The sequence below is a fragment of the Sinocyclocheilus grahami genome, unplaced genomic scaffold, assembly GCF_001515645.1.
Source record: "Sinocyclocheilus grahami isolate Dianchi unplaced genomic scaffold, SAMN03320097.WGS_v1.1 scaffold107.1, whole genome shotgun sequence".
NCBI classification, from domain to species: domain Eukaryota; kingdom Metazoa; phylum Chordata; class Actinopteri; order Cypriniformes; family Cyprinidae; genus Sinocyclocheilus; species Sinocyclocheilus grahami.
Window position 1 is genome coordinate 1,509,003 of NW_015505286.1, and position 11,830 is coordinate 1,520,832.

The following is an 11,830-nucleotide window of genomic DNA, read 5'->3' on the forward strand; positions in this document are numbered from 1 at the left end:
TGTGCACAAAGGCTATTTCAAAAAAAAAAAGGGTCAATTCCGACTTTGCTATGACAATCTGGCACTTCTGAGTCAGCGACTGTAAGTATGTTTTGTTATTAGTTTAAGTATTTGCTACTGACTGTTCAAATGTGGAGTTTTGTGCAGCGCAGAGTAATGCGTTTTGTGTGTGTGTGTGAGAGTGTGTGTGTGTGTGTGTGAGGGGAACAGGGTCACATCACAGGAGAGTGAACTGCCTGTCAGAAATCATAGCACGTCAGCTGTCTTAACCGTGGCTTGTGTACTGCATCATCACTGTGTCTATGTTGCCCTTTCGGGCTTGAACTAATGACATTATTAACTTTGAAGAAGTCCAAAAACAGAATTAAACTATCATCCTCAATAAAGTCAGAGTAATCAATGAGGTCAAAGACAAGTCGAATATTATAAAAATATGACGATTTTTCATGAAACCTGACTGATTTTCATCAATAATGGAGTTCAAAACCAACTTAAAACGCTTAGAGAAAATAAGGGCAAACAATTTATAATCATTATTAAGGAGGCTGATTTCCAGTTGTCTAAAAGGAGAGTGTCCTTTTTAGGTTTAGGTATTAAACAAATGACACCTTGCTTCATACTAACAGAAAGCTCAGAGCAATTTAAACTCTCTATATACACTTGCAGGAGGAACGGAGATAACAACTCAGAATATAACTTATACAATTCCGCCGTTATCCCATCACTGCCAGGCGACTTATTTTTTAAATGTAAAATTGCTTCTTTAACCTCATCGATAGTAATTGTTGAGTCACATACATTTTTTTCATCATAACTAATAGAATTAACATTACCAAGATGTTACTGAAAGTATCCAGATTAGCTAGATTAAATTTAGATTTATACAAATTTGAGTAAAACGTATAACAAGGAAAAAGTCACGTGATTTCATTAAACGAGGCTTCGTTACGTCACAACTGTTTCGAAACGTTTCAAAATTTCAATAGTTCGCAATGTACTTCTTTTTTGAAGAAATATGATGAGATCTTTCATGTACCATGATTGATTTATTTTTATTATTAATATTTTTTTCCCTAATTTTTTTTTTACTATTTGGAAATGTTACAGTGTGCAAAACTGATGATACTTGTTTCATATAGGCCTATACTTTTGCTGGAATTGTTCTGATTCCTAAAATATGTGTTTGCACTATTGTATTGTTTTTTTGAAATATTATTTAAAAAATAATTCAATAGTTCACCTTAAGGGAGGAAGCGATCTCTGTGAACCCCTGAAAGCGAGTTCACTGAGAACGCCTCTTAGCGGAGAACCACTAAATCAGTGTCTATGGTTTTTATACGATCTCGGATCAGTTTGTTCAATTTGTAGACATTTTTAATGAGACATTTGTGTAATTAAAAGGATGCGTAGTAGTTAATAGTCTCTACTGGCCTGTTTAGACAAGCTCTCCATAAAACAAACAAAACAAGCCCTTGCAAATTAATAATTATTATTTTAAAGACACATATACAGACACTTCGTTTTAAAGGGTATTTTATTATTTTGATTGCATGTAATATATTATACTTTCAAGAAAGCATTTGCATTGGGTTTGTGAAAGCTGTTTTTATGCATGTTTTAGCCTGAGTTTTTGTTGCATTTACAGTTTTGACCAGCAGGCATCACCAGAGTGTGGTGTTTTGAGCACTTCGATACAGTAGCTACGTTTACATGCACAATTTTTGGTTCAATCGGACTGAATTCATTCCGACTGATGAATCTGAATGAAGTGTTTACATGAACACTAAATAAAGTGATTGGGTTGATGTGCGGGTTTATATGACACAAACTTCAAATCAGAATTGATTTTTTTTTACATGTACACACTGCACAAATATAGAGTTTCTCACTGTTTGCACATAATAACCACTCTCCTACACGGTTTCTTAATTTTTTTAACAGCATCATTAACATTTATCATGCAGTAAAAATGCCCCTCCCCACGCCCAAAACGGGTTGCCTGTGGATGAGAATCCATAACAAGGACTGGTGGGAGGTTGTCCTGCTCCACTTCACAGTTGCCGACTGAAAGAGTTTTATAATGACAGAACACGCATTTATACAACACTTTATTCAAAAGGAAGAGCTGTTCGTTCCGCGCATCATACATAATTATGTTATTTCTGCATCATTGCACATGCGCAGTCCTTTCAGTTTCGGGGTTCAATCCGATCGAGTGTTTACATGCACTTTCAATCGAATTAGAAAAGGAATAAACCACCCGCTTCAATCCAATAGAAATTTCATTCCAATCGATTAAGTCGTTTACATGAAGTCTACTGCCTTCAGTCAGTAGATCACACGTGCACTGATAGCACTGGAGTGAACTAACCCTGGAACATAACCTGCTCCTGAGTTTTTATTTATTATATATATTTATACAAACCCAATTCTGTTTTTATTCCCAATTTGTACAGTCAACTTTTTTGGAATCGGGTTTGTATTATCTCACACATGGATCTGCATTTTCTATAATGTCTAAATAAAAAACCATATCTGATATGACTTAATATATAATTAGCATTAAACAAACAATATAATTCATATTCTCAAGGATTAAAGCTTAAATGGAAAAATAATTAAAAATGATTGCACAACCATCAATTAGGTGGCGATATGCACCAAGCATGTAAACGACCATTGAACAAAAGAAGAAAGAAACAGCATGGTGCGTTTTCTTAGTGCCCGTTTCCCTAGTGACTCGATTCGTCGCTCTGTTGAGAATGTCTTGAGTCTCAACCAGGAACATATTTTGAGTTGAATGAACTTACTCCCGGACACGTTTTTGGAACCACATACCTTGAGTAAGCAAGGTTTGGAGTTAATCAACCGAAAGTTCAGGGTTTAGCTGACGGTAAGTTAACCGTGCTTTCTGGAATACACCCCAGGAACCAACATACAGGATAACCAGGATACAAGGCTTACAATTGCAGTAATGACACATACAAGACTTGGTAGAGAATGACAGTGAGAACCAAGCTTATAGGGTGAGCTAATTGTGCTAATGAGATACAGGTGCAAACAATGAGCGCTGAGCCCAGGCAAAGGATTATGGGGAATGAAGTCCTTGATAGTGGCAAAAGTCTTGGATGGACAACCAAGACACTACAGCCAGTGAATGTGACAATTAGGATATTAGTCAATTTTAAAAATAAAGAGTTGTATATAAATCATTGAATGCATTAATTTAATTTTTATGTATTTTTGAATAAATTAATACATCAAGACCAAAAAATTTGTGTCATGTCATTGACATAGAAATGCCCCCTTTGTAGCCACTATGTGCCCTCGATGTACCCTTTTACTGAACCCATGGTAGGACTTCACAGCAGATTATTCCCCAAAAATCCATACTGCATAATACTGACTCTGAGGGTACGTGTGTATCATTGCCAGTTCCATCATGGTCATCGAATTTGCTCTTACAGTTTTTCTCAACTGCTTTGGCACATTTTTCGAAACAATCTTAACATTCTCTAAACTGTGAGTGCAAATGTCACAACTGTTTGCTGGAACTTCATTGCATGTCTGCAAAATGTAGTTACTCACCCAAAACATTTAATTCATGCTTCAAAACCTAGTTATCGTGTCAGTAATTTGGCCAAGGCCACCAGTGATGTTTTCCATTGCCATGCACCGGGGAAAAAAAAATCTCCTTGAATGCTGCACCCATCCCCTGCAATGATCAGCTGTGATGTCCTCACATGCAGCATTCATGGCATCCAACAGAGACATCTGATCTTGTGGTCTATGATCATATACTTTCCACCTCCATGCTGAAAAAAAACTCTTCTATTGGATTTAGGAATGGAGAGTATGGTGGAAGGAACTCCACTGTTATCCTTTCATGTGCAGCAAACCAGTCCCTAACAATGTTGGTTCGGTGGAAGCTGAGATTATCCCAGACAACATAATTAGGCAAATGTGGTCTAACTAAACCTCTTTCTTGTTTTGGAATCAGGTCTCTGTAAAGGAGGCCAGGAGAAGTTGGGTATTATAGGGCCCAATGTGTGGAATGTGTGCTCACACCATTCTCTGAAATGGCAGCACACATTGTAATATTGGCCCCACGTTGGCCTGGTGTGTCAGTTGTGGCTCGGTGTCCAATGAGATTGCGACCACGTCTCCGGCCTTTGGACAGATTGAACCCGGCCTCGTCCACAAAAACAAGAATGTGGGTTGTTTCATGTCCTTCTAACTCCACGATTCTTTACGAAGAAACACAGAAACAAAATTTTTATTCTAGAGTTCAGTAAATGTTTTCTCTTCTTATGGGTTTCTAAAACTTCAAGTAATACAGGCATCTTAGAAGTACAGTAAAACTCACTAAGTGCACCCCAATAGTTTACCTGGACATACTGGTACTGCAGCTCCTTCCCTCTTTCACGATTCCTCTCAAATGGCACCTTGTAGAGTTGTTTCATAGTCATTTGATGTATTTTCAAAACTCTGTCTATGGTGGAAATGCTGACAGAATTTATATTTGCGAAGACATTGTCATTTATGATTGCACTTTGGATCTCTCTTAGCCTGATGGAATTGTTGGCTATGACCATGTTGCAAATTTCTTGTTCTTGCTGATGGTTAAATACTGCTGCTCTGCCACTAGCGCGAGGTTGTTGTGCGGTTCTATAGAATGTACAAATAGACTTGCATTTACCTTTACAATATTGTTGTTTATAAAAATGCTTTACATACTTTAAAACAAACAAAAAAAATACATATTTGCCTGTTTTCCCTACGAAAGTTTTGCACAATTGATAACACTGTGGACCTGTTTACATTAGGCTGTACTCTTCGACCAGCCTCTTCCATTGTAAAACCACGATTTATGACATGATCCACAAGTGTGGCTCTGATTTCATCAGAGACTCTGACTCTTCTATTTCCACCTCTTCCTCTATTATGTCTTCCTCTAACACCACCACCACATATTCTTACACGTCTTCCAATTGCTCTTCCAGCATGTTGTTGCAGTTCAGGGTTGTGGAAGTCCTCCATTCTTAGTGATTGTGCTGTGGGCAATCTACATATATATGCTCCCAAACTTGATTGGTTAAATGGTTGAATGGTTGATTCAAATGGTATTGCTATTAGAGGTCATTTTCCAATTTAGCAGACATTACAAACAATGTCAATGTCAGATATTTATGGAATATACATGCGTGTATACCAATTTTTCATAATTGAATGGATCATTTTGAATGTGAAGGCTTACACGATGAAAAATTTTTGAGAAGTTGTGAAGAGTTTGACAGTTTAAGTGAGAATCGGCTCATCAGTTTTGATCAACAAGCCATATGCAATTAGTTGTTGTGCAAACTGCAGACAATTGTACTTACTCTTTGCACACATGTGCCAAAGCATTTGCAATTTGCTCAAATCAATAAGAAATTCCAATCTGATGTGAACAAGAAGCTAATTGTTCAGAGATCTGAACTTATTGTTTTTCAGGAAAAAAAGTTTCATTCGAGAATTGAGCCAAAGCAATTGAGAAAACTGTAATAAGGCTGGATTCACCTTATTAGAAGGTCTCATTAGAAACAGAATAATCTGCTCTGGTGAACTCTTACATTCATTCTGCTTTCAGGTATTGGTGTGATAAGTATTGAGCGGGCCTACCCTCTGACCTTGGGCTCCAATATCGGAACAACCGCTACAGCCATCTTAGCCGCATTAGCTAGCCCAGGAGACAAGCTCGCTGCAGCCTTTCAGGTGATCCCATTTAAAACATGAACTTTCTCACTTAATTAAACAGTGGCTGAGTTAGAGGACTCTAGGAATGGGGTATTGATCTTAGAATACTGATGCTTTCGACAATATGTTGTATACAGAGGATTGATCCTCACATAAAAATCCAGATTTTTTTTAAACTTATGATTTTATTATTTAAATAAAATTATTTTAAAAAGACATTTTAATAATTCATTATTGAAATTATTGAAATTATTTTCACTATTGTAAAAATAACAACAAATGTGAATTATAATTTATGAATCATAAGAGCTTCAAAGTTTTAGTTTTTGAGGATAGGAACAATTTCTCCTGCTCATTTTAACAGACAGAAATGTTGAAACATATGTCACAAATATTATTTAATGTTATTTTATACTAAATAATGATTTAATGATTATTATAATTAATGTATTTGTGATATTTATTATATTTATTTAAATTAAAATGTACTATTAGTTTTAAAGTCACCATGAAATCAAAATGTTATTCATAAAATCCTAATGAACGATAGCTTTGCAATTTAAAGTTAAATGGCTAAAATTATTTTTGTGATTTTCTTGAAATTAAATAAACATCAAAATTAAATAGACAAAAAAATTGACTGCAAACATAAATCATATAAGTTAGGTCTAATATGCTGATTTGGTGTTCAAGAAACATCTCCTATTATAATCAGTGTTTAAAATAGTTGTGCTGCTTAATATTTTATTGAATCCATTTTCAGGATTCTTTGATGAATAGAAATTTCAAAAGAACAGCATTTATGTGAAGCAGAAATCTTTTGTAAAATTATAAATGTCACATTTACTGTCACCTTTGAATAATTTAGTGCATCCTGCCATTTCATGCCGACGTGATAAATGATAAAACAAAAGTCTGATAGTTTGCAGTTTAAGCCTATATCATTTTCATAATGAATGATGGCTTTCCGATTTAATATTAAATTGATAAAATTAAATGTTCATGTTTTTTTTGTAATTTTCGAGGAATAAACCTGAAATAAACATCAAAATTAAACAGACAAAATGTATATAACAAAATTGAGAACAGGTTACTTAAGTATCTCTCTTAAGTTAATAAATTGTCAATTTTATTCATTATATCCATAAATAAATTCAAAAAGATTTTATTTCATAGAGATATTGGTATATCAGTATCAAAATACTGGCCAAGATAGATTTTGGTAAGAGAATGAAAAGAAGTCGTATCTCTCATTCCTAGAAGACTCATAGCACAGACCCATTACACAGATTGTAAAGTAAATGAAACCATGTTCTGTCCCTCATGATGCTCTGCACATCCTCTCTCTCAGGTTGCTCTGTGTCATTTCATCTTCAATGTTCTTGGCATATTACTTTGGTACCCAGTTCCTCTTAGCCGTCTCCCCATCCGCATGGCACGATTTTTGGGTGAGCGGACAGCAAAATACCGGTGGTTTGCTGTGCTGTACCTGATTCTTTGCTTCCTCCTTCTGCCATCCATTGTCTTTGCACTCTCAATGGCTGGATGGCAGGTTGTGGTGAGTATCTGTGTTCCATGTGTTGCAGTCCTCCTCTGCATTGTTGTTGTGAATAGACTGCAATTACAAAAGCCTCACCTCCTGCCTTGGTGGCTGCAAACCTGGGACCACCTGCCTCTCTGGATGCACTCACTCAAACCAATGGATAAAATCATCACAAGAGTCATATTGTGCTGCAGGGAAACCCGTAACAATGATCAGAGCCGCACATCTCCTGAGGATCTGCCACAGCTGACAGAATGTGAAGCGGAGAAAAATCTTGTGCCTTTGGCACAAAATAGTCCAGCTTTGATTTATAGTTTTGAGACTGAGACTGGGGCTGTTTTTGACTCATTGAATGGCAAGAGCAGCAGGCTGTAGATGATATATGTAGTCCATTAAATTCTTTTTGATCCTTAGAATGGTTTATCTTTTCATATTATGATTAAACAGGTATCTTCTCTTCACTTTTTGTGAGTATGAGTATGTGACTACACAGCTGCAGAAATTCAGTAATACAATGGGGTACAAACTTGGACATCTTAAAAACATTTTTTTTCTTTGGTCAGTGAGAGGAGGGGCTTCAGCTTAAAAAAATGTATCGTCATCCTGGATGTATAATATAAGCTTTTTCTTTTTTTTTGTATTATGTAAGCTATTTTCTAAGTTTATAAGTTTGCAATTTTTTTCAACCCTGTGATGATGTCTAAGGAGTTAAAAATTATGGTTTCAGTGATTGTTTTTTAATTAATAAATAAATTAATTTATTAGGAATAAATTGAAAAAAAGTTAAGAATAAAATAAAATTTGTGCGCCACCCCTAAAAAGATTATATTTAAAAATATATACCTTTGCATTCTCCTGAGAAGTGCCATAATGGAAATAATATGAAGTGGGAGGAACAAACATGTGGTAACAGGGTTCAGCCTACATTAAATGTGGGAAGCAACTGAATATTGTATTTTTTAATGTATATCAATGTCAAGCCAAAATCGCCAAGCCAAAATGTTGACATGTTGGCAGATAGACATTTGATTTGTTCACTATTAGTTTACAATTTAAAGCTACTTCCCATGCTAGGTTAATATTATGCTGGCAAAATTTGAAATAAAAAGTATCCAATAATTCTCATAACAGAAAATGTATAATATGTCATAACAAAAAAAAGTAATGGGACAACAGAGTAGCATATACTCACAAGTGTCTCATTATAATTATCAGATTGATGGGAACACCCTATTTCTTTTTACAGTATAGTGCAGCAGTGGCGAACTCCGGTCCTGGAGAGCCACAGCCCTGCAGAGTTCAGCTCCTACCCTAATTAAAACTCACCTGCCTGTAGCTTTCTAGTAACCCTTCAGACCTTGATTAGCTTGTTCAGGTGTGTTTGATTAGGGAAGAAGAAAAACTCTGCAGGGTTGCAGCTCTCCAGGACTGACGTTCGCCACCCCTGGTATAGTAGCACAGAATTTTATGAACATGCCTGAAGTAATGGCCTGTCAAATTCATGAAGGGTTGTTTTTCAGTCAAGCTCAGTCCGAATAGATGAACACTTTTAAATTCACTCTGGTCTCTGTAGCATCTACTGACAAGTCAATTTTAAAATGTCCTCAGACGCAATGACATGCATAGTCAAGCATATAAATGGCTGACTAATTAAAACACACTTTTAAAAATGTGAAGGGTCATTGTCACATGAAATTAAACTGACCAAGTTTTCTTTGAGTTCAACTTGATATAGCCCGAGTATTTTCCTTTTAAATTATATTTAAATAATTGTATTTATTCTCATTATTAAAAAATAAAAAAGTGATGCATGTGCACATGAATAATCTGAAGTTGACCTGCCTACTAATTTTTATGACCTGCCAGACACTTCATGCATAAATAACAGTCCTCTCACTGACAGTTCTCACTGATAGTGCTGCACAAACTTTGAATGGAAGATAGGCCTACTGTACATACTGTACTTACTGAACTTGTATATCCGACACAATCCACAGTGTGACCAATAATTCCAGAAACAGCAAGCATATGGGCTTTGAGGACCACCCACACAAACAAGATGCTGCAAAAATCCTTTTTTTGTGATGGAGTAAATTAACCTTTAAAGTTTCGATTAACACGTGAGGGTCCCCGTTCTTCTCTAAGCTATTTTTTGTATTTTGCTTTGCTGTGTGTCAACTCCGTGTTCACGGGGGGTGTTGCGGAGAAACATGACACCGAGTCCGCTTGTGTAATGGCGGCCGCACTAGAGCATGCTCACAAAATGGTGGCGACAGCGGAGCCTCCTCGTAAAATGGCGGACACAACAGTGCCCCGTTATGTCACAGCTGATCTTCATGAATCAAGTCAAGTCACAACTGATCTTCATGAGTCGAGTCAAGTCAAGTCACAACTGATCGTCACGAGTCGAGTCAAGTCAAGTCACAACTGATCGTCATGAGTCAAGTCAAGTCACAACTGATCTTCATGAGTCAAGTCTAGTCACAGCTGATCTTCATGAGACGAGTCAAGTCAAGCCAAGTCACAACTGATCGTAATGAGTCAAGTCAAGTCACAGTTGATCTTCATGAGTCAAGTCAAGTCACAGTTGATCGTCATGAGACAAGTCTAGTCACAGTTGATCGTCATGAGACAAGTCTAGTCACAGTTGATCGTCATGAGACAAGTCTAGTCACAGTTGATCGTCATGAGTCAAGTCAAGTCACAACTGATCATCATGAGTCAAGTCTAGTCACAGCTGATCTTCATGAGCTTAGACAAGTCACCACTGATCGTCATGAGTCAAGTCAAGTTACCACTGATCGTCATGTGTCAAGTCACAGTTGATCTTCATGAATCAAGTCAAGTCACAGTTGATTGTCATGAGTCAAGTCGAGTCACAACTGATCTTCATGAGTCAAGTCAAGTCACAACTGATCGTCATGAGTCAAGTCTAGTCACAGCTGATCTTCATGAGCCTAGACAAGTCACCACTGATCGTCATGAGTCAAGTCAAGTCACCACTGATCGTCATGTGTCAAGTCACAGTTGATCTTCATGAGTCAAGTCAAGTCACAACTGATCGTCATGAGTCAAGTCTAGTCACAGCTGATCTTCATGAGTCAAGTCTAGTCACAGCTGATTTCCATGAGTCAAGTCAAGTCACAACTGATCGTCATGAGTCAAGTGAAGTCACAACTGATCGTCATGAGTCAAGTCTAGTCACATTTGATCGTCATGAGTCAAGTCTAGTCACAGTTGATCGTCATGAGGCAAGTCAAGTCATCGCTGATCATCATGAGGCAAGTCAAATCATCACTGATCTTCATGAGTTAAGTCAAGTCACGGTTGATCGCCCTGAGTCAAGTCAAGTCATCGCTGATCATCATGAGGCAAGTCAAGTCACAGTTGATCGTCATGAGTCAAGTCATGTCACAGTTTCCACTCCTGAGTCAAGTCAAGTCTCAGCTGATCTGCCAGAGCCTTGACACGTCTCAGCTGTTCATCCAGAGTCACGTCACATCACAGCTGATCATCCAGAGTCACGTCACATCACAGCTGATCATCCAGAGTCACGTCACATCACAGTTGGTCATCCAAAGTCACGCCATATCACAGCTGATCATCCAGAGTCCTGTCACGTCCTGCCTGTTGCACCAGATCCTCAAGGACTGTACTTCATCGCTTTATGGTGTATTTGGGCTGCGTACACCACCACTGAAGCTTTAGAGACAGCGGCAGCCACTGCGATGTCTCCCGAGGTGGCGGCTGATGCTTGCCTCAGCTCCTTGCACGGTGGTGGTGCCCAGCAACGCACCTTCAGCCTGTCTTGTCACGGTCGAAGGAACCATTACTGAACTCTCCCCGTATCCCAATGGTCCTACTGTAGAACCTCCAGAGGTGTCAGTGGTATCCACTTATGAACTCTCGTCCTGTTCTGTTCCGGCTAAGGAGGCCACCTGCAAACTCTCTAACAGTCCTGTAACAGCTATGAAGGCCGTCTGTGAACTCTCTGCCTGTCCTGTCACGGCTATGGAGGCTGTCTGCGAACTCTTTGCCTGTTCTGTTTTGGCCAAGGAGGTCGTCTGTGAACTCTCTGTCCGTCCTGTCACGGCTATGGAGGCCGTTTACGAACTATTGTCTCATCCTGAACTGGCCAAAGAGGCCATTTGCAAACTATTGCCCTGTCTCAATCCAGACAAAGAAGCTGTTTCTGAACTCTCTGCCTTATCTGTCACACCTGAAGATGCTGTCTGTGAACTTACTGACTGTTCTGCTGCAGCTACAAGGGCCATTCAGGAATTCTCATCTCTGTCTGTCACTGCCATGAAAACCTTTAATGAACTTCTTGTGTTCCCTGCCTTGATCCTTGTTACCGTGAATGCACTAATGCACTGCCGTATCTCTGCTTTTCCTAGGTCTCAGCCTCTACCAGGGTCTCCTGATCAATCTGGCCCTCCGTGGTGGGGTGGTGGGCTTTCTGCTCCACCCTGGTGGGCTTCGGTCCCATCTGCTCCGGCCTGGTGATCTTCTGTTCTGCCGTGGTGGTCTGCTTTCTGGCTCTGGTGGTCT

General features: G+C 38.4%; 1 protein-coding gene across 1 annotated transcript in view; it reads left to right on the forward strand.

Moving 5' to 3' along the window:
- The window catches only part of slc34a1b (solute carrier family 34 member 1b), a 20,138-nt gene extending 12,484 nt beyond the window's left edge, over window positions 1-7,654 (forward strand). The window contains exons 9-10 of the mRNA XM_016277029.1: window positions 5,630-5,754; window positions 7,088-7,654. Coding sequence (XP_016132515.1) covers window positions 5,630-5,754; window positions 7,088-7,654 — 692 coding nt within the window. The remainder of the gene's footprint in view (window positions 1-5,629; window positions 5,755-7,087) is intronic.
- The last annotated feature ends 4,176 nt before the right edge of the window (window positions 7,655-11,830 follow it).